Source organism: Natator depressus, chromosome 1 (genome assembly GCF_965152275.1).
Source record: "Natator depressus isolate rNatDep1 chromosome 1, rNatDep2.hap1, whole genome shotgun sequence".
In the NCBI taxonomy this organism is placed as follows: domain Eukaryota; kingdom Metazoa; phylum Chordata; order Testudines; family Cheloniidae; genus Natator; species Natator depressus.
Genome location: NC_134234.1, coordinates 240,106,572 through 240,129,533, shown reverse-complemented (window position 1 = coordinate 240,129,533; position 22,962 = coordinate 240,106,572). Strand labels below are relative to the sequence as shown.

The 22,962-nt window shown below is 46.4% G+C and overlaps 1 protein-coding gene across 2 annotated transcripts in view; it reads right to left on the bottom strand.

The window, feature by feature from the left end:
* The window catches only part of KDM5A (lysine demethylase 5A), an 86,182-nt gene that overhangs the window by 32,920 nt on the left and 30,300 nt on the right, over positions 1 to 22,962 (bottom strand). For both annotated transcript variants that reach the window (XM_074939122.1, XM_074939130.1), the window contains 6 exons: positions 21,708 to 21,827; positions 20,687 to 20,881; positions 20,376 to 20,557; positions 19,989 to 20,113; positions 19,521 to 19,671; positions 10,627 to 10,744 (listed from right to left, as the gene is read on the bottom strand). In XM_074939122.1, coding sequence (XP_074795223.1) covers positions 10,627 to 10,744; positions 19,521 to 19,671; positions 19,989 to 20,113; positions 20,376 to 20,557; positions 20,687 to 20,881; positions 21,708 to 21,827 — 891 coding nt within the window. The remainder of the gene's footprint in view (positions 1 to 10,626; positions 10,745 to 19,520; positions 19,672 to 19,988; positions 20,114 to 20,375; positions 20,558 to 20,686; positions 20,882 to 21,707; positions 21,828 to 22,962) is intronic.

Below are 22,962 nucleotides of genomic sequence, written 5' to 3'. Positions count from 1 at the left end.
TAGGGAATCCCATTGCAGCACAGCCATCAAGCATGACCTGCACATTTCCCAGAGTCACTACCTTTGAAAGCAGCAGCTCAGTGATTGCGTTGGCTACTTGCATCACAGCAACCCCCACAGTAGATATGCCCACTCCAAATTGATTCCCGACTGACCAATAGCTGTCTGGTGTTGCAAGCTTCCACAGGGCTATTGCCACTCGCCTGTGAACTGTGAGGGCTGCTCTCATCTTGCTATTCTTGTGCTTCAGGGCAGGGGAAAGCAAGTCACAAAGTTCCAGGAAAGTGCCCTTCCGCATACGAAAGTTTTGAGCCACTGGGAATCATCCCAGACCTGCAACACTATGAGGTCCCACCAGTCTGTGCTTGTTTCCCGGGCCCAGAATCGGCGTTCCACGGCACGAGCCTGCCTCATTAACACCATGATCTCCAAATTGCAGGGGAACGCGATTTTAGAGAAAAGTGTGTTCATGTCCTCATCATCGCGCTGCCGTCGCCTCCTCGCCTGGTTTTTCAGATGCTGGTTCTGCATACACTGCACAATAATGCGTGAGGTGTTTACAATGATCATAACTGCTGTGGTGAGCTGAATGGGCTCTATGCTTGCTATGCTATGGCGTCTGCTCCTGCCCAGGCAATCCAGGGAAAAGGGCGCGAAACGATTGTTTGCCGTTGCTCTGGCGGAGGGAGGGGCGACTGACAACATGGCTTACAGGGTTGGCTTACTGGGAATTAAAAACAACAAAGGGGGTGGCTTTGCGAGAAACAGAATGGCCCCCTCAAGGATAGAACTCAAAACCTCAAGGATAGAACTCAAAACGGGGTTTAGCAGGCCGTTGATTTCACGGAGGGAGGGAGGAGAAAACTAATACAAAACAAATCTGGTCTATTTCTTGTTTTGATCCACTTCATCTATCTTTATACATCTTGCTGGCGGAAGACTGTGCAGTACGACCACTAGCCATCGTCATCACCTGGGTGCTCAACAGAAGACTGTGCAGTATGACTGCTGGCCAGTCTTCTGCTGGCTGCAGACTAAAAGACAGTGCACTGCCAGTAGGACTGAATCACCATGAGATAAAACTTAAAAGGGAAATGACCTGGCTGAGTCACTCCCATGTTTGCCAGGCGCCCCGACCTCATCGAGGTCGGTTAAAAGAGCACCCTGGACTAAGTCAATGACGGCTACCAGTCATACTGCACTGTCTGCTGCCAAAAGGCAAAAAACTGCTGCTGTGTAGCAATGCAGTACCACGTCTGCCAGCACCCAGAAGACATACAGTGACGGTTAGCCGAGCGGGCTCCATGCTTGCCATGGTATGGCGTCTGCACAGGTAACTCAAGAAAAAAGGCGCAAAACGATTGTCTGCCCTTGCTTTCACGGAGGAAGGGAGGGAGGGAAGGGGGGCCTGACGATACGTACCCAGAACCAACCGCAACAATGTTTTAGCCCCATCAGGCACTGGGATTTCTACCCAGAATTCAAATGGGCAGCAGAGACTGTGGTAAATTCATGGTAAATAGGCCTAATGGCCTGTGATGGGATGTTAGACGGGGTGGGATCTGAGTTACGCAGGAAAGAATTTTCTGTAGTATCTGGCTGGTGAATCTTGCCCATATGCTCAGGGTTTAGCTAATCGCCATATTTGGGGTCGGGAAGGAATTTTCCTCCAGAGCAGATTGGAAGAGGCCCTGGAGGTTTTTCGCCTTCCTCTGTAGCATGGGGCACGGGTCACTTGCTGGAGGATTCTCTGCTCCTTGAAGTCTTTAAACCACGATTTGAGGCCTTCAATAGCGCAAACATAGGTGAGGTTTTTCAGGAGTGGCTGGGTGAGATTCTGTGGCCTGCGCTGTGCAGGAGGTCAGACTAGATGATCATAATGGTCCCTTCTGACCTTAGTATCTATGAATCTATAAACTGAGATAGCTACCCACAGTGCAACGCTCTGGAAGTCGACGGTTGCCTCGGTACTGTGGACACACTCCACCGACTACATGCACTTAGAGCATTTGTGTGGGGAGACACACAATCGACTGTATAAAAACGATTTCTACAAAACCAACTTCTATAAATTTGACCTAATTTCGTAGTGTAGACAAGGCCTGAGTGAAAAATCAACCTGCCTTGGAATGAAGAGTGGGAAAGCAGAGATAGCGGCCAGGTGGACCATAATTGATGACAGGGACAAACCTTGGGAGTTTGAGGTGCAGCAGATAATACAGTACCTCCTGCAGTGGGGCCTGCTTGGCTTGTACACGCCACTCCAAAGCCCACCATGTAAACCTTTTCCATTTGGCCAGGTAAGTCGCTCTGGTGGAGGCTTTCCTGTTACCCAGCAAGACCTGCTGAACTTGGGCCGAGCATCCGCACTTAAGACATGCAGCAGCCAAGCCATCAAGTGCAGCACTGCCAGGTTCAGGTGCAAAAGGCTGCTGTGGTTCAAGGCCAGAGGGCTAGCTGCAGCGGGGCGGCTACCAAAAGGTTTGGCAACGTGCTGAACCCGTGCTGGCAACGCCACACAGGGGCTATTAGGATAATCTTTGCTCTGTCCTGCTTGATCTTCACAAGGACCTTGAGAATCAACTGCACTGGCGCGAAGGCATACATCAGTGCCCCCGACCACGGAATGAGAAAGGTGTCTGATAGGGAGCCCCTGTCCATCCTGCAGACTGAACAGAACATGTGGCATTTCCTGTTCTGCCTGGACACAAACAGGTCCACCTGGGGAATTCCCCCACCTCTGGAAGATTATGCTGACCACCTCCGGATGGAGCAACCACTCATGGCGAGACAAGAAGGTCCTGCTGAGGTGATCTGCTAAAACGCTCCTGGTTCTGGGCAGGTGCAAGGCGACCAGATGAATTGCATGTCACACACAATATCCCAAAGGCACAGAGCTTCTTGGCAAAGGGCCGATGACCTCGCTCCACCCAGCCTGTTGATGGAATACATTGTGGTGGTACTGTCCATCAGGATCTGCACCACCTTTCCCTTCAGGTGGGGCAAGAAAGTCTGGCAGGCCAGGCAAACCGCTCTGAGCTCCCTGATGTTGATATGGAGAGCCAGATCATCCCACAACCAGCGGCCCTGAGTGCTTATCTCACTCAGGTGGGCTCCCCAGCCCAGGTCCAAAGCATTGGAGACCAGGGTCAACAATGGGGACACAAAGGGAACCCCCTCCAATACCGACCCAGGGTTCAAAAAACAATCCAGGGATAACCTAATGTGATCTGGCACTCTCACTACCTGTTCTAGGTCAGGGGTCTCAAACACGCGGCCCATTGAGTTATTTGCTGCGGCCCACCAAGCGCCCCACACACTTCTCCCGCCCTCGAGTTATTTCCTGCAGCCGCCAGGCTCCCCTCACTCGCCACCCCTTCTCCCGCCAGTGCACCGGATCCCCGCTCCTCTGCCTACCTCCAGGTGCTTCCCGCCACCAAACAGCTGTTTGACAGCACTTAGCACTTTGCAGGAGGGAGTGGGGAGGACCGGGGAGCCGCGTGCTCAGCGGAAGAGGCGGAGAAAATGCGGGGCAGGGATTTGGGGAAGGGTTTGGAATGGGGGCGGAGTTGGGGTGGGAAGAGGCGGGGCCAGGGGCAGGGCCTCATGGAAGGGGGGAGTGAGGGCAGGGCCAGGGGCCGCAAAGTGGGAGGGGTCAGTGATGCAGCCCTCAGGCTGATGTACTAGTCCTCATGTGGCTCTCGTAGCGATTTGAGTTTGAGACCCCTGGTCTAGGTCATGCCTGTTGAGGATGTAGACTGACGCCAGCCATGCTTGTAGGGGCTGGAGATGGAGCCAAGCATGACTGACCACATAAGTACGTGCGGCCATGTGGCCCAACAACCGCAGATAGGTGTGAGCCGCGGTGAGTGGGTGATTCTTGACATGGGAGATCACATCCAACACAGCCTGAAAAGATGCTTTCGGAAGAAAGGCTTTGGCTCAGGTGGAGTCGAGAACTGCCCCAATGAACTCTATTTGCTGGACTGGCATTAAGGTGGATGTCCTGGTCCTTCACATATGATTCCCCCAGGCACCTGAGGCCGCTGCTGTGGGGGTCACTTACAAGCATAGGCCAGTTAGAATCCATGCAGGGATTAAACCCCAGAGACTTAAGGCATGCCCCACCTGGAGCGAAGTCATAGAATCATAGAATATCAGGGTTGGAAGGGACCTCAGGAGGTCATCTAGTCCAACCCCCTGCTCAAAGCAGGACCAATCTCCAATTAAATCATCCCAGCCAGGGCTTTGTCAAGCCTGACCTTAAAAACTTCTAAGGAAGGAGATTCTACCACCTCCCTAGGTAACGCATTCCAGTGTTTCACCACCCTCCTAGTGAAAAAGTTTTTCCTAATATCCAGCCGAAATCTCCCCAACTGCAACTTGAGACCATTACTCCTTGTCCTGTCATCTTCTACCACTGAGAATAGTCTAGAACCATCCTCTTTGGAACCACCTCTCAGGTAGTTGAAAGCAGCTATCAAATCCCCCCTCATTCTTCTCTTCCGCAGACTAAACAATCCCAGTTCCCTCAGCCTCTCCTCATAAGTCATGTGTTCCAGACCCCTAATCATTTTTGTTGCCCTTCGCTGGACTCTCTCCAATTTATCCACATCCTTCTTGTAGTGTGGGGCCCAAAACTGGACACAGTACTCCAGATGAGGCCTCACCAATGTCGAACAGAGGGGAACGATCACGTCCCTCGATCTGCTCGCTATGCCCCTACTTATACATCCCAAAATGCCATTGGCCTTCTTGGCAACAAGGGCACACTGCTGACTCATATCCAGCTTCTCGTCCACTGTAACCCCTAGGTCCTTTTCCGCAGAACTGCTGCCTAGCCATTTGGTCCCTAGTCTGTAGCTGTGCATTGGGTTCTTCCGTCTTAAGTGCAGGACCCTGCATTTATCCTTATTGAACCTCATCAGGTTTCTTTTGGCCCAATCCTCCAATTTGTCCAGGTCCCTCTGTATCCTATCTCTGCCCTCCAACGTATCTACCACTCCTCCCAGTTTAGTATCATCCGCAAATTTGCTAAGAGTGCAATCCACACCATCCTCCAGATCATTTATGAAGATATTGAACAAAACCGGCCCCAGGACCGACCCCTGGGGCACTCCACTTGAAACCGGCTGCCAACTAGACATGGAGCCATTGATCACTACCCGTTGAGCCCGACAATCTAGCCAACTTTCTACCCACCTTATAGTACATTCATCCAGCCCATACTTCTTTAACTTGCTGACAAGAATACTGTGGGAGACCGTGTCAAAAGCTTTGCTAAAGTCAAGAAACAATACATCCACTGCTTTCCCTTCATCCACAGAATCAGTAATCTCATCATAGAAGGCGATTAGATTAGTCAGGCATGACCTTCCCTTGGTGAATCCATGCTGACTGTTCCTGATCACTTTACTCTCGTCTAAGTGCTTCAGGATTGATTCCTTGAGGACCTGCTCCATGATTTTTCCGGGGACTGAGGTGAGGCTGACCGGCCTGTAGTTCCCAGGATCCTCCTTCTTCCCTTTTTTAAAGATGGGCACTACATTAGCCTTTTTCCAGTCATCCGGGACTTCCCCCGTTCGCCACGAGTTTTAAAAGATAATGGCCAATGGCTCTGCAATCACATCCGCCAATTCCTTTAGCACTCTCGGATGCAACTCGTCCAGCCCCGCCGGAACTAACTAACTACAATTAACTACTTAACACTAACTACTATAAAAACAAACTATTTACAGGGCCCTAAGGCTCGAAGTTAGAAGAAATGAAACTGTTAGCCCTTGCTATGCAAGGAAAGGCACTCCGACTAATGACCACAGGCGGCAAAAAGGAACTGGGAGGGTGTAGGGGCGCAGCACCCAATATACCGACACACAAGATGGCCCTACGGATAGTGCTAAGGCAAAAACTCCGATGACCGTGCATGTGCCACACCTAGAAGAACTTCTACTACAAATGCTGCTGAAGTTGCTTGCGCTCTTGTGGAATGTGCTGTCAGGACAGGCAGAGCAGGATCCTTTGCCAGGTTGTAATATGCGGGGATGCAGGAGGTGATCCATGATAAAATTATCTGGGATGAGTCGGGAAGACCTTTCATCCTGTCTGCAATGGCCATGAATTGTTGATTAGTTTTCTGAAATGGCTTAGCCCTTTCTATGTAGCAGGCCAGTGCACCTCTAAAATCTAGCGAGTGGAGCCTTTGCTCTTCCCTGGTTGGCATGTGATTTTGGATAGAAGACCATTAGAGGAAGATAGCCTCATTGCTACAGAACTGTGAAACCACTTTTGGAAGGAAAGCTGGATGAAGACTCAATTGGACCTTGTCCTTGAAGGATACAGTGTATGGTGGTTTTAATCTGAGAACACGGATCTTCCAGAAGAGTCTTGGAGAAGAACTGGCCACTAAGGTAGTCACCGTCCAGGACAGGTAAAGCAGGGAGCAAGTCGCCAGTGGCTCAAATGGGGATCCTGTCAGTTTTAATAATACCAGGTTGAGGTCCCAGGGAGAGATTAGTTGTTGGAGTACCTGGGGTACAACCTTTCAAGGCCCTTAAGAAACAGATTAGAGATGTTGTTTGAGAACACAGATTGGCCATTTACCCAGGGATGAAAGGCTGAGATCACGTCAAGATGGACTCTAATAGACTCCATGGTTAGACCTTGTCATTTCAAGGGCGGTAAGTATCCCAGAATGAAATGTACCGATGATTGTGTAGATGAGACACCCTTCTGTACATATCAGATAGAGAATCTCTTCCACTTTACCAGATAAGTGGCTCTGGTAGATGGCTTCCTGCTCCCTATTAGGACTTCGTGGACATGCTCAGAGCATGCTAGATCTGAAGAGCTCAGCCATGGAGCTTCCAGACCGAAGTTGGAGTGACTCAAGGTTCGGGTGATGCAGGTGGCCGAGGTCCTGAGAGATCCATCCTTTTATCGCTGTACCCAGACCTGGTGTCCCCACCAAGAGATAGAGGACAATGGTGAACCAATGCTAGTGGGGCCACCAAGGTGACTTACGCTCTGTCTCGTTTGATCCTCAGCAGAACCTTGTGTATGAGAGGAATAGAAGGAAACGTGTAGAAGAGATGAGTTGTCCAAGGAAGGAGACTGCAAGAGATCCGGAGCTGTGCCTACAAGAGAGAAGAACTGGAGATACTTCCTGTTGTGCTTTGCGGTGAACATCCAGTGAAGTGAACTGTAGCTCATGAAAGCTTATGCTCAAATAAATTGGTTAGTCTCTAAGGTGCCACAAGTACTCCTTTTCTTTTTGCGAATACAGACTAACATGGCTGCTGCTCTGAAACAGATCTATCTGGGGCGTTCTCAGGAAAATGGCTTTCACGACATCTGGGAGAATGGACCACTCGTGGTGGTTGGAGAAGGATCTGCTGAGGTGATCCAATAGTTCGTTCTGTGACCCCAGAAGATAGGAGGTCCTGAGGTGGATCAAGTGTGCTATGAAAAATTCCCACACGCGAAGCACTTCCTGGCACAGGGGAAAGGAGCGAGCACCTTCCTGCCTGTTGATATAAAACAACACCATCGTGTGGTCCGTGAGAACTGACACTTTCTTGCTGGAACATCTGGCAAGCCAAGAGAACTGCCTGAGCTCCCAAACGTGGATGTGTAGAGCGCGCTCTTCCGGAGACCAGAAGCCCTGAGTTCTGAGGGAACCCAAGTGAGCACCCCAGCCCATCACTGAAGCATCCGTAACGACAGATATGGATGGCTGGGATCTTGAGAACGGGACTCCCAAGTGCACCGTCAGTAGGTCTAGCCACCAGCGGAGGGAGACACTCTCTAACAGGGCAACTGCGATGACTGTGTCCAAATAGTGTCTGCTTGGTGACTATACAGACACCAGCCACGCTTGGAGAGGTCTGAGTCAAAGTCTTGCATGCTGCACCACATAGGTGCATGAGGACGTGTGGCCCATGCGCATCAAGCAATTGTTTGCTATCATGATGGGGTGATCTCTGAGGGGGTGATGTCTGAGGGGCTCTATAAGCATCACTATTACCTGAAACTGCCCTTCTTGGAAGAAGGCTCTGGCTTGAACAGAATGGAAGATTGCCCCGATAAACTCTATCCTCTGAGCCAGGGAAGAGGGGAAATTTCTGCATATTTATCAGAAGTCCTAAGTCCTGGAATGTTGAATGGATTAATTTTATATTGGACTCCACCTGGACCCTGGTCCACCACACTTGGTAAACACTCGCGGGGCCACCAACTGGCCAAATGGGAAAATTGTGAATTGGTAGTGCACATGATTCACGACAAACTTCAGGAACTGTGTGTCCGGGGTGGGGGATCGAAAAGTGGAAGTAAGCATCCTTCAAATCAAGGGTGGCATATGATGAAAGCCAAGGAGACTAGTGTAACTTTAGCTTATTCATGTATCTGTTGAGCTTTTGCAGGTCCAGAATTAGTCTGAGATCACTGTTGGCTCTTGGGATTAGGAAATAACTGTTGTAGAACCCTTTGGCCCCTTAACTCCAGAGGAACGTCTTCCATGGCTCCCACCCGAAGGAGCCACTGCACCTCTTAGGCTAGAAGTTGCTCATGAGGATAGTGCCTGAAGAGGGACAGGGAAGAACTGAACTGAAGGGTATTTTCCATTTCTATCTTGCTTAGCACCCAGAGGTCTGTCTTGATATGGGCCCATGTCCAACAGAAATGGGATAAACAATCCACAAATAAGGGGGAGCTTGGATCCAAGTTCTGCGCTGGTACGTCGTCCCCGAGCGTCCCATCAAAAGGCCTGCTTGGAACCCCCACAGAGTTGGGGAGGAGCAGCATGGACTCAGGCAAAGATTGGGGAGGCCTTCATCTAAAGTCCCTGCTCCTCTTCCTGTGAGAGTCCTGTCAGACAGGTGGCAGAAAGATTCGAGAGGCTGGATGAGGCTTATAATGCTTCCTCATGGGTACCAGGGTATAAAGACCTAGGAACTTCAAGTTAGCCCTGGAGTCATTTAGGCCATGTTGCTTGGAAAAGACTCCAAACCGACAGACTGAAGTGCCCTCAAGGGGAAGGTCCTGCAGAGTCCATTGGACCTCATGAGGCAGACCCAAAGATCGAAGCCATGAGCTCATTGATGTTGAGGTACTTGGTGCAGAGTCTCAATCTCCCAGTGCCAAGGGAGGTCTTAGCGCTGCCTCCATTAAGATGGACTTCAGCCTAACGTCTCAATCTTTTTTGGCGGAGAACTTAAAGTCCCTACAGATCTTACAGTACTCCTGCACATGAGCTTCCCCCAGGCACTAAAGGTGGCTGGAACAAAGGGTTGCTCAAAGGCATAGCCTTGTTACAAGAGGCACAAGTCTTGAAGCCCAGTGACCGAGGCATGCCCTGGGGTGGAGAATAAAATGGAGAAATTCTAACTCTAACTACTAACAGAAACGTAACTATATACAATAATAGATAGAAAAGTCCACTGAGAAAAGTACTTGTAATGCAAGGACAGTAGTTCCAGCAACCATCATGGGCGGTAAGAAGGAACCAACAGGGCGCAGGTCTGCAGGGGGCTTTATACCAGTGCTCTGAGCATGCAACATCAGAGCATATAAGAGCTGACCCGACAGATGCCACTGAGGGAAAAAGTTTCCAGCAGCTGTGCACCCTATACTGGAATGGACATGTGTAAGCACTCGAAGAAGAATCCCAAGTTTGAGTCAGCACTTTTGAGTCTACGCCTCAGGCCCAGAAGAGTCATGGTAAATATCTACTTGTCTTAAATAAGAAATTAAAAGATGAAAAATCTCATTCAGTCCATCACTCCGCCACTGAAGAACTGTTAATGCAGTTTTAAATCATCCCAGATGAGATTTCCATCATTTCTGTGGAGAGACTATTCCACAGCCTTCTCGGAGTAAGTTTTCACTGCAATTCAGTTTAAGTTTCCCTTTAATATCTTCTCTTTACTCTTAGCTAGGTCCCCTCAAACCATTCTAAATAGTTCCCCACCTTTTCTTGCTGTTTACACCCTTCAAATATTTGTAGATTTTTGTTCACCACTACCTCTTAACCAAGCTCGGCACACTTGGCAGTTTCAACATTTCCTCAAATCAATGCTCTCTAGCCATTCACATTTTTCTCTCTCTCAACCTCTTCCACTTAGAATTTTCCTGGTAATGTGGTGCCTACACATGTGAAAACACAGTACAGGCAAGCACTGTAACTTTATTTGTTCTCTATACCAAGTGATGCATACAAAAGCTAAAGTGCCAGACAGCTTCCTATCCCCTTGGGACTAAATGGGGTGAGATCACATTCCAAGTGATAAAAGAGGATATAGCAAAAACTTTTCCTTTTGCTTTTTTTTCCATCTGAGTTAAGATCATTTTTCATGACCTTTGTCACCCAAAGCACCGTAACAATGCCCATACTCTGCTCAATTGCACCAAGCAGATTGATGGAAGTCAGAAAACCTTCTTATTAGCTAAAAAAGAAGAAGCCTGGAGAATAGTATACTTCTGGGGCAGAAGTGGGGGGGAAAAGGACAGCAAAGAAAAATCAGACAGGGCAAAACTACAGGAGGAGCAAAATTACCTTGCACTCTATACTGGGAAACTTCACCAGGTGTCACAAAACCCAATACACCAAACAATGGATGCAAAACCTACCTTTACTTGTCGGGCCTGGCTAATGACACATGGAAGGCTGAATAGCTGTTGGACAAATGCTTTCAGCTCCTCCACCGTCAGCTTGGTCCGAGTCCTCCCGCTATCTGGGCTCAGCCTGCTGTATGAGCAAAGAGATGCAAAGTTACAAACAAGATTAGATGAAAACAGTGGACAACACTCGCTTGAGTGAGCTCCCACCAGTAGAGAGTATCACGACTATCAAGAAGTTTAAAAGTCTCATCACTTCAGTGTTCATGGGACCATAAATTGAATCTCCAGTCAATTCTATTCACAGGCACCATAGAGCTCCCAAGTGTTATTAACAAAGAGCCAGTAAAATCTCCATCATCTCCCCAACATTCGCACCGTAATTCAATGGCAAACAGTTTCTACTGAAGTGAACACAATGTACCATTACCACCAGGAACATACCCAGGAGGAGCCACAACTGGCAATAGGTTAGGAGTGGCCGATGTGTCAAACAGAAGTTACTTACCTTATAGAAATTGGAGCTCTTCGAGATGCTTTTGTTCACACAGATCCCACTATGTGTGTGCAAGCCTAGTAACTTTTAGCTAGAAGTGTGTCCTTTGGGGCTGCATGTGTGTCCTGTGCCCCCACAGTGAGAGGTTAAGAGGGAGCTGCCCCAAACACCACTCAATTCCTTCACTAATACAGGAGGGGGGGTCCTAGGATGTGTGTGGACAAAAGCATCTTCAAGAACTTCAGTAACTAAGGTAAATAACCACTTTTCTCTACAAGGTAGGTGATTGGAGTCCTATCTAAATAATGCAAAAAGAAAAGGAGTGCTTGTGACACCTTAGAGACCAACACATTTATTTGAGCATAAGCTTTCGTGAGCTACAGCTCACTTCATCAGATGCACTTCATCGGAGCTATAGCTCACAAAAGCGTATGCTCAAATAAATGTGTTAGTCTCTAAGGTGCCACAAGTACTCCTTTTCTTTTTGCAAATACAGACTAATATGGCTGCTACTCTGAAACCTATCTAAATGATGACTCTAGAACTGCCCTGCCAAGCTGCACATCTGGTCTAAACCCTTACACAGTGGAGTAGTGATTGATAACTGTTTTAACTGTACTCCAAGTAGCCCCTCCATACATTTCAGAAATAAGGACCCCCTCTGAAACAAGGCATAAATGTCAACTTGGCCTTTGAAGAGCAGATCCTAATTCGTGAGGGAACAGGTAGTTTATTCAACTAGTGAATTTTCATGCAGTCTGCATCCCATTTAGAAAGTCAGAGGATACAGCCTGCCCCTTATACTTATTACCAAAAGGTACAAGAAGTCTAGCTGATTTACAAAAAAAAGCTTTTTGTTCTGGAAAGTTAAAAGGTCGTAGTCCTGAGACTGTCCAGTATGTGGAGCTTAGTTTCTGCAGGAGACTCATGAAGCTTAGGTAAAAATACCAGTAAGTCATTACATTGGTTTAAAATAAAGTCAAACTACTTCTGCCCTTATGAATTACAGTATACGGAGGGCCAGCCAAATCATGAATTTTGTTCAACCCTGCTGACTTGCTGCCACGTGTGGCAAGAAAGAACAGAGTGGCGGTTGGGACTGCTCTGCCTTTCATACCCCCTCTATAGGGGGTACGAGGGTGCACATGCAGCCTCAATGGACACTGCCGGCTAAAAGATTCTGGGCTTGCATGCATGCACCTAAAGTGGGATCTGCGTAGATAAATGCTTGAAGAACTCTACTTTATGTTAGTTCCAGCCTCTCACTGCCCAATGGTCCTAGCGAAGATTGGGCTGCCTCTATGTCAGATGCTACACAAACACACGATAGTCCCTGCCCTAAGAACTAAGTCTTTTATTTAAAAAAGGACACCTTACAAGAAAATGAACAGAGCAATGGGCACACATCTGGTTAGTAGTTCATTTGTTTTTAAAGAACCTGATTCCTCTCCATCTGTTCAAACAGATGCCATTAAGTCAGACAAACTTTGGCACTGTGATTCCATGTGCTCTGGGAATGCTTCTAAACCTGTATGCTTTGAGCAGAACTTAATTGCAGAGTTACTTTTTCTTATCAAATAAAATTGTGCTACAAGCTAAACACGTAATTTTAAATCTAATGGATGTTAACAGGAAGCTGAATAAATCTGAAGACTTTGGCTAAGCAGAGCACTAATAATTACTAAAAGATTGGAACTACAAAAATGGAAATCCAAAAAGCAATCAATAATTGAAGACTGGAGCACTGACTCTGTAAGCCTGACCACCATGGGAAAGAGGAAGTTACTCTCCTTGTGCAATAAAGATGGTTCTTTGATGTTTGTCCCTCTATGGGTCCTCCACTATAGGTATATGTGTGTGCCTGCAACTCTGATTGGAGATTTTAGATAGCAGGGGCCGTTTGGCCCACACATGCGTTCTCCCTCCTTTGTGCTCTACCTCGAGGCTAACTAGCGCTGCATGGGCGAACCACCTTCAGTTCCTTCTTCACTGCAGAACCCCTACTGAGCATCCAAAGTAGAGGGGAGAAGGGTGGGTTGCAGACCACTCATTGGGACACACATCTCAAAAGGGGAGGGAGGAAGACAGCGGGGCTATGTTTGGAATTACACCAGATCTGGAATCATCTCCATTTTTGCAGGTATCTTCTACTGTGGGATAATACTTCTTTCACGTCCTCAGAGAAGCAGTTCTACATGTTGGAACCATGAAAAAGCCAGGCCTTGAGCCAGAAGATCTGTAGGTTAGGACAGAGGGTTTGCCCGTCGTCCTGGGAGAGGAAGAGGAGTGGGTTGGAGAGGGATTGGTAGATAAACTGATAGCTGTGCCAGATACAGGTACTCACGATTGTCTCCGCCAGGTGGGAACAATCAGTATAACTTTTGCTTTTTCCTCTCCATTTTTATCAGGACCTTTGTCAGCAGAAGAAATGGAGGAAAGATGCATAGAAGGAGCAAGAGAGTGGGCATTTCCTGTTCAGGTAAACGGCAAGACAGTTGATTGCTGGGGCTCCCCAGTGAGAGAATATGCAGTGGAGCACAACTGGGTTCGTTTCCCATTCATGGTCCTGTAAGAACTTGCAGCTGAGACTCACAGCTGTTATCCTCCTAGCAGGTAAGCAGCTGATATGACAACATGGCAAATGCACCAATTCCATAGTTATAGTGCTTCCATGCACAGGGAGAATGATCTGGCACCCCACTGTCAATTTATATAGAACATGCACGCTATGTTGTCTGTCGTGATTTTTGTATGGTGTCTTTGATTAGTGGAAAAAACTGTCCGCAAGTATTTCTAACTGCTCTTAGTTGTAAGCAGTTGATATGGAGAGTCGATTTTGGGGGGGGACCATTTGCCCTCAACCTTGCGGTTGTTCAGGTGGGCTCCCCAACCTATTAAGAATGCATCCACTTTTAGAAGAAATGTTGGGGGTTGTGTGAATGGGACCTCTGCAAAGACATTCACTGGGTCTTTCCACTATTCCAGGGAGCGCTTGACCCTGGAGGGTATTGACATTGGTTTGTCTAGCCTATCTTTGATTGGTATGCAGACAGGCCTGAGCCATGCCTGTAGATAGGTCATGTGCAGTCTGGCATGAAAGATCAAAATGTGCATGCCGCCATGTTTCCGAGAAGCTGGAGGCAATGTCTGGCTGTCATTTGTGGGCTGGTTTTATCGGTCTCTATTAGAGTGGGCAGGGTGTGAAATCTGTGTCACAGGAGGAACACTCTCGCTGCATCAAGATTGACTCCTACAAACTTCAAGCACTGTACTGGACTCAAGGTCAATTTCTGAGTGTTGATTTGTAAGCCCAGTTATGTGAATATGTTTATCGTCCTGTGGGTGGCCTGTAGGGCATCGTTGAAGGAGCAGGCTCTGATGAGACAGTCATTCAAATATAGATAAATCATGCTCCCCAAGGTGCACAGATGGGCCGCTACTATGGAGAGGACCTTGGAGAATACTTTGGGTGCGGATAAGAGGCCAAAGTGAAGCACCCTGTATTGGCAATAGTCCAGACTGAAGATAAACCTGAGGAATCATCTGTGGGGTGGTTGGATTGATATATGGAAGTAGACATCCTGTAGGTCGATGGCTAAGAACCAATCTCCCTGTTCCAGAGATGGTATAATCACTGCTGGTGCAACCACCTCGAATCTTTGTGCCTTCATGTATTTGTTTAGTGCTCTTAGATCTAGTATGGGTCACCAATCTCCGTTTTTCTTGGGAATCAGGAAATATTGGGAATAAAAGCATTTGCCCCTGAGGTGCACAGGAACTGGTTCTATGGCTGCTAGTCAGAGCAAGTGATCTACAGTAGAACCTCAGAGTTACGAACACCTCGGGAATGGAGGTTGTTTTGTAACTCGAAAATGTTCATAACTCTGAACAAAATGCTTTGGTTTAAACTGAACATTGACTTAATACAGCTTTGAAACTTTACTACGCAGAAGAAAAATGCTGCTTTTGACCATCTTAATTTAAATGAAACAAGCACAGAAACAGTTTCCTTACCTTGTCATGTTTTTTTAAAAACTTTCCATTTGTATTTTTTAGTAGTTTACTTTTAACACAGTACCGTACTTGCTTCAGTGTCTGCCACTGTTCGATTATGTACTTCTGATTCCAGATGAGCTATGCGGTTGACCAGTCAGTTCGTAACTCTGAGCTTCTACTGGATTTCCTGTCTTAACAGTCTCTTAGTGAGAAGGGTCTCTGAAAGAGGACAGGGAGGGAGGCAAAGTGAACAGAGTACTCCTTGGAAATCATCTCCAAGACCCATCTTTCACAAGTTAAATCTTCCCAGTTTCAGAGGAAAAGAGAAAGGCAACATCCAAAAGAACATAGGTCGCAGCTGATGTTGCAGGGAGTGGTCTCCCAAGGCCTTGACCAAGGCGTCAAAACTGGTGTTTTGAGATTGAGGGCTGAGCTCTTGAGGATTGAAGAGCGGATGGTTTACATTTCTGAATCCCAAGGCCTCTTTCTCTGTGGCTCATAGCCGCATTCTGGTGTTGGGCACTGGAGTGGTCGGGATGGCTGGGAACTGAATTTCCTCTTCTGTCCCAGTGTGTAGATCCCTAATGAGCATAGGGTGGCTCTGGAATCTGTTAGAGTATGGAGTGATATATCAGGCTCGTCCACAAAAAGTTTAGAGTCCTCAAAAAGCAGGTCCTCAACTCTCGTCTGTACCTCCTTCAGCAGTCCTGAGAGGTGTAACCGCGACACCCGTAGCATCACTACCATTGTCGACACTGAGCGGGTTGCTGTATCCGCAGCATCTAGCACAGTATGGAGGCCATTCTCAGTATCAACTGCCCCTCATTTTTGATGGCCTGAAACTGGTCCCACTGTGCTTCGGCAGGTGGTCAATAAATGCATTCAGTTTAGCAAAATTCATGTGGTCATACTTCACCATTAAGGTTTGGTAATTTGCAATTCTGAATTACAAAGTCGCTGAGGAATATTCATTCCTACCAAATAAATCAAATATTTTCCAGTCTCGGTCATAAGAGGTGGATTTATTGTGGTATTGGCCACAGGAATTTACCGCGTCCACAACAGAGTTGGATGAAGGGTGAGAAAAAAAGGAACTCCGCATCCTTGGAGGGCACGTAGTACTTATTGGCCCTTTTGCATGTTGGTGTAATAGAGGCTGGCATGTGCCAAATGACCTTAACAGGATCTAAAAGCACTTTGTTGACTGGGAGTGTGATTCTCAAGGAGGAAGAGGAGGTATGCAATATGCCTGGCAGCTTATGATGGGTATCTTCCACTTCCTCAAGCAGAATTTGAAGTGTGTCTGCCAACCTTTTTGGTAGATCCAGAAATAGCTTTAAACCGTCCACCATGGATGGCAGAGAACGCATCACTGCCTCATCTGGGGCAAGAGAAGGAGCTATTCGTCACTGGTGTAACCTCCTCTTCTAGTCTGGCCTTTTGCTCCTCAAAAGTCACCTCTTGAGGTTCTGGTGCTCTCGATACAGAGGCTGAGGGAGATCGTCTCGATTTCTGGTGGGAGATGTTAGACATCTGAGAAGTATGATGCCTGTAGGCTGCCCATGGATCCCAGTATGGGTCACCTGGGAAAAGGGCGTGGGTGGTGATACAAAAGGTGGTCACACCAAGGGTGTTGAAGCTCTGACCGAGGGTGCAATTGGGAGGGCCCTGGTGTGAGGCTAGTGAGTGGATATCCTCCTCGTCACTGTCTGAGTCCTCGCTGGATAGCAGTGGAGCCAACAAAGAGGAGGTGAATGACCCGATACCAGTGGTGATTCCAGGGATCGAGACGTGCTCGTTACCAGAGCCCTGGTATCAAGGAGCGGGACTCTGTGGTACCAAGGAGAGGACACTAGAGATCCAAGAGATCTCTGGAAAATCAAAACTCCTGCGGTACCGTGGTGATTGGTACAGGGTTTGTCAGTGCTGACTCAGCGGTACCGAGGAAACTGGCAGAGATCTTGCATGAGATCAGTCTGACGAGGATTGTTAGGAGATGGTCATGTTGGTACCAATTTCATGGAGACGGTACAGTCTTTGCTCTCGCATTTGGCAGGCGGTACCAACACTTCAGTGCCTATGCCCTGCACGGTTGTTTCTTTTAAACAGGAAAGGCCAATAGAAACCCCATAAAGCTAAGGAAAAATGAGCAATAACTCTAACAAGAGCTAAAACACTCTAAAACTGGGTAAAGAGAAAAGGACTGCTATTCGCTCAGTCTCAGGCCAGGGATGGTAGAAAAGGAACTGAGGGTGATTTGCCTGAGCAGCGCTGGTTAGCCTCATGGCAGAGCACAAGGGAGGGAGAGCGGACGTGCAGGCTGAATGGACACTAACTAAAATCTCTGATCAGAGGCGCAGGGATGCAGATATACCTACAGTGGATCACCCATAAGGCACTATTCAAAGAAGAAGAAGAAGAATTATATACTGTAACAGAAATATCCAAGAAAAATTCTCAGAGCTAGGGGATCCTTTCCTGGAAGTATCTGAATGATCCATGCTCTGTCCCTCACTTCCCCCTTCTCTCTACACACTTTGTTTCCTTCCCCACTCTATCACCCTCCTCTGAAATTAAAATAAAGAGTAGAACCAAACTTAACAGTTTCTTTAACTAGTTGGATTTTTATAAACAAATTTTGTTTCATTGTAAATTGGGTAATACAAATAATTGATTTATATTTTAACCATTATTTTTATATAATTAAATGTTTCAAGCTGAGGCTATGCAAGAAATGGTTAATATATTGAGAAGTTTATCTATAGTTACGTTTGTTTTTTCTGTAGATAGTTTTTTTAAAAAATTAATAAAAATTATTAAAATAGCAGATTTGCTCTGCTTTAGCTATTTTTAATCTCTTACTTTTTTAAAAGTATTTTGAAGTGTGTGTGTGTGTGTATATTTGTATGTATGTATTAAAAGGGAGAACTGGTAGTGATCACTATGTTTAGACTGCCATTAGAAAGGATTCTTGAGACTTTTCTCACATGGGGTAGGAGCTGTGAGAGTTGGACCAAGCTTCCTGGACTGCACCTCTGGACACAGCAGACGAACCCCACTGTTACATAACAGCCTGCTGCTGCTGCCAGATGCTGTAGTTACTCCTGAAGCTCAAGTGATAGTCTGGCTACAATTCTGAAGGTTAAGGGTTCAAACCCTGATGATGATCATATAGTGTTCCAGTTGCACATAGCTTTTGATTTTATCTTTTCTTTGAAAAAGAAAAGTTACACACAGACAACTACATTAAAAAAACATTTAGGTTGTAAAAGTCAAGCCACTCAAGCGTTTGAAAGTGCCAGAATTCAGGTTGCCCAGGCAACCTTAATTCAGCTCCTTGTGTGCATGCATAATGATAGAGTCTTTAATTCCATGATCAATACTATTTTTTTCCACAGGCCTGGTGCACAATGGAGCAGGATTAAGGCTGCATTGGCAGCCATACATCTGGCATTTCTTAACTTCTGAGTGCTTGACTTTGCAACCTAAACAACATAGTACTTTTAAGCTACTTGACCCACACTAATTTGCACTTACACTTCTATTTTGTTTAATCCTAAATTTTCATTACTTTTACATTTTTGTTGATCTGTCTCTTTCCCTGCAACCCCTTCCTTGGTTAAGGCTGCAAATCATTCACGGAAGCCATGGTTTCCGTGACTTCCCATGACCTCCATGAATTTTGCAGTGCTGGAGCAGCTGACCTCAGGACGACCCCACCAGCTGGGGAAGCCCAGGGGACAGGCACACCATCCGCTGCTCTGGCAGCCCCAGGGAGCTAATCCCTGGCACTGCCCTGGAGCAGCGGTCTAAGACCAGCGTTGGCCGGGACATTCCCCGCCTGGACCAGCCACAGCGGTGGGATCACAGGCCGCCCCCTGCCCAGCAGCAGCAGGGGGCCCTGGGCTGCTTCCCCCCTGCACGTGCCCATGCCCCCCTTGCAAAGGTCTTCAGGAGTGTCCCCTCCCAGCAGGTGAGATTTAGTCACAGGTATTTTTAGTAAACGTCATGGACAAGTCACGAGGCAGTGACTTTTTGTTTATTGCTCGAGACCTGTCCATGACGTTTACTAAAAATACCCGTGACTAAAACATAGCCTTATCCATGGTCATTGAATCCCTAATCAGCACCCAAAACCCCCTCTACCTCCCATATGCTTTCATAATTCAGTTCAGAATTATGATTATGAGAAACAAGATGCTGAACACATCTCAGATCTGTGAAAGTATGGTCCCCTATCGCAGCATTCCTGCCACTACCCTGCCACCCTACTACTGGAGAAAGATGATGGTGGGCTTCTACCCAGCCATGCTGGAAGCCTCAGGGACCTTCCACTTCAGCATCCAAGTGGGAGGAGGAGGAGGAGGGTGTAAGACGACATACACAGAAAAGATTGAAAAGCTACTGGCCTTACCTGTGTTTTTGCTTTTTGCTCAGAAGCAGCTGTGCCACCGAAGCACAGGTCTCTGCCTCTTTCACAGCATCTCTGAGCCTGCGGAAGAGATCATTCTCTGGATACTTCCTGTCTTCAGCATCCTCCAACATCACTCTCAACTCAATCACATCTGCAATAATAGGATACAAGTAGTCTGGGCGCAAAAAATAATGCCATCTTAGTCTGTTTCACTAGTCCCCAAACAAGTTCTCAACATGCTAGCTAGATCTGAAATGCACAGCAGCAATGAAAAGCATTAATCTAGTATTGGTGTCACTTTCAATTAGATCCATCTCTCCACTTCCACAAAGAACATCCCTCCTTTCCAATAGCTGCAATACCCCAACTCAATCCAATATTTGGGTCGCTCACTGGAAAAAATGGGCTGAACAAAGGCGGGGATTCCCCCAAACCAACTGCTACAGTGCGCAACAATGGAAGTCTGACCTTTCTTGTGGTTGAGGTTGGCAGCCAATGCCTCTGTAACTCTACTGACCCAAGTGTCATAGGATTGTGCTCTAACTTTCACTCCATACAGAAGAGAAGGGAGGTCCTCTAATGGATACCGGTACCTGTAGATAAACAGGGGAAAAGAGCAAGAGCATTAAACCTCCTGTAATACAAAGGACATCCGTTTCTATTCACACAGATCAACAGATGAGGGTTAAAGAAGCTCTGTATTACACCCAGATTCCTTGGCCACATGGGAAATGAGGAGGCTATCCCTGCTGGTTAGAAAGAGGTAGATGAAAACAACTGCTATATTTCGCCATAAGTCTCTGGGTCACAGGACAGACTGCACATGGGAAAGGAGAGATGGGGAAGCTTGTGTACCTGAGACACTTTTTCTGCATGGGACAAGGACACAAGTCAGTCGGATGATACAGGCATACGAGCCGCTCAGGATTACAAGAGCAAGTAAGAGCAGACAAGAAGCATGTGGTTCTGCAGGCTGCACACTGACGCTCATCATCTGGAACCAGTTCAAACACCTCCTCTTCTGACATCAGCACTCCCTGACAAAAATATGACACTTGATAAGGGCATGAGTCAGAAAAACAGCACACTTCCTTTCAAAAAGTCTTGTATTAACCCTGTACCACACCAACAGGATGAAAAGCAGGAGCTGCGCTCACAGTACTCACCAGCTGCACAACTGATTCCCTTAAGCGCGTTTCCTCCTCTGTCATGAGAGTCATTTCCTTGCAGACCATGGCAGCAAGCCCCACATCCAAACACTCTGGATCTGCCGCCATCTTGAAAATCAGCTCCTCGTGGGAGAAGACGCAGTGACGCCTTAGCCGTCTGTAATGATTCACACACTGACGCCCAATGGGAAGCTATGAAATGCCAAGCAACAAAATCATTATTTGGGGGCATGTTCCAAGGGGCTGTCCCACATCTCCCCATTTTGCCTTCCTCAACAAGAGTTGGGAAAAGGCAGACTTAGAAATACATCAACTAAAGAACAGTGTTTTTATGGAGGTAACCAATTATAATGGATAAACTGTGCCAGTTATCAAAGGCAAAGTCTCCAGAGCCTACATGAAGAGAGCCATGTTTTGCATCTTTTTTTAGTATACAAAAAGCTAACGGAGTCAAGTATATGGATTTCTGGAGCCCAATGGGTTCATATTTTAGAGTAAGCAAAAGGAAACTCATAACTAGTTACCAAAGTGAGCCCTGCATCTGTTTCTAGCTATGCAGTGTCCTGGTACAACAACAGGGATCTTGAGCTAATGCTTATACCACTAAAAACTGCCATAACTGGCAGCAGCAAAGGGAAATGGAGAACACAGCAGCAAGCATTTCTCTTTGGGGTTTAGCCCAGTGGGTTATCTATTCTACACAAGTGCAGAAAGGACAACTGCATCGGGGAGCACCTCTGCAGTCCTATCAATTAACTGAAGTGTTAATTGTCCGGATTACCTCAGACACATGCTTAAAAGAAAGCCAGTATTCATAAATGTCAACTAGAAGCTATTTAGAATTGATTTATAAGCCCCTCAAAATGCATTTTTTGTGATGGAAACTCAAATGACATGTTACAGCAGTACCTGGCACTGCTATAGTTAAATGTGATTACTATCCAGAACAAGTTACTAACATTCTCTTAATAAAGGCCAGCTAGCAGAGACATGGACAAACATGTGCAACGTAACGCACCCAGTCTGCAGTGCAGAAGTTCACGGCCTCAGCAAAGTTGTAGCCCTGGTTAAATCCGGAGTGATATGCACGAGGAAAAGTCACAACAAACTCACCAGCGCACTGATTGGTCCTGTACACCTAAATACAAATCAGGGTGGGGGAAAGGAAGGAGAAAACTGAGACTGGCAGCAGACAGAATATTAAAATAATTCATAAAAAAAGGACACTGTGAAACCATCTCCCTTCACCTGTAGGACACAGTAAGGAATTTAGCTGGGGCAGGATAGATTAGGAGGGCGTTTAACCTTTTGAAAATTAAATTCTCTTTGACAACATTACTGCAAAAGGTTGAATAAATGAATCAGCAGTTAAAGGCCTAACACAGGGCTTATCCCTTTTGGGATTCAGGCAGGAAGTTTCTCTACTATCAGTTAATGGACCATCACTTAACCCTTCACACCACAAAGTTTAAAAGCCTCTAGGAGAGTATACTTTGCTGTGTTGGGACATCTGCCAGAGATGCAATTTAGCCTACTGAAAGTGAATGGTCGTGACTTCTGCTTAAAGGGACACAATTCATATTTTACAAAAATGTAGATTTTACTAAACCTGAGAAATAGAAATGTTTTCATGATTTTTTTTAAAGTCCAAAGGAATTTAACTACCTTGCAGCCATTGCTACAATGTTGCATTGTAGAGAACCTGAAAATGAAAATGTTTAAAACAAAAGTGACTCTGAATCCGACTTCATTGATTTTCACTGGCCAAGCTAACTAAAAAACAAACCAACAGCAAAAGCAGTGTACATGACTTTTTAAAGATTTTAGTTTTAATAAGCTACAATGTCAATAGTAACAAGGGAAACAATCTGTTTACACAAGATTTTAAATTGACAATATTCCATTAATTTGGTTCATATTACAATATTCTCTTAATTCCAGTTTTGAAAAAGGAACGGACATATATATTGCTATCAAGAATATCCACAGTTATAATTCATGCCAACAAAAATTTTCGAAGAGATACTAAACCTCATGCTTCAGGGCTTAAATCAACCTCAAAACTGTTAAAGATCATAAGACAAGACCTAATGTGGGGGCAGATTGCCTCACATTTTTTTTGTTACACTTTCCTCCGAAGCATCTGTTGCTGGCCACCCTCAGACACTGGACTATGTTAATGGTGACAATTAACCAAAGCCCAGTGGTTAATTACTATTTAATTAACATATTGAATTCAGATATCTGGTTCTTTAACAGCTGATAAATACAGG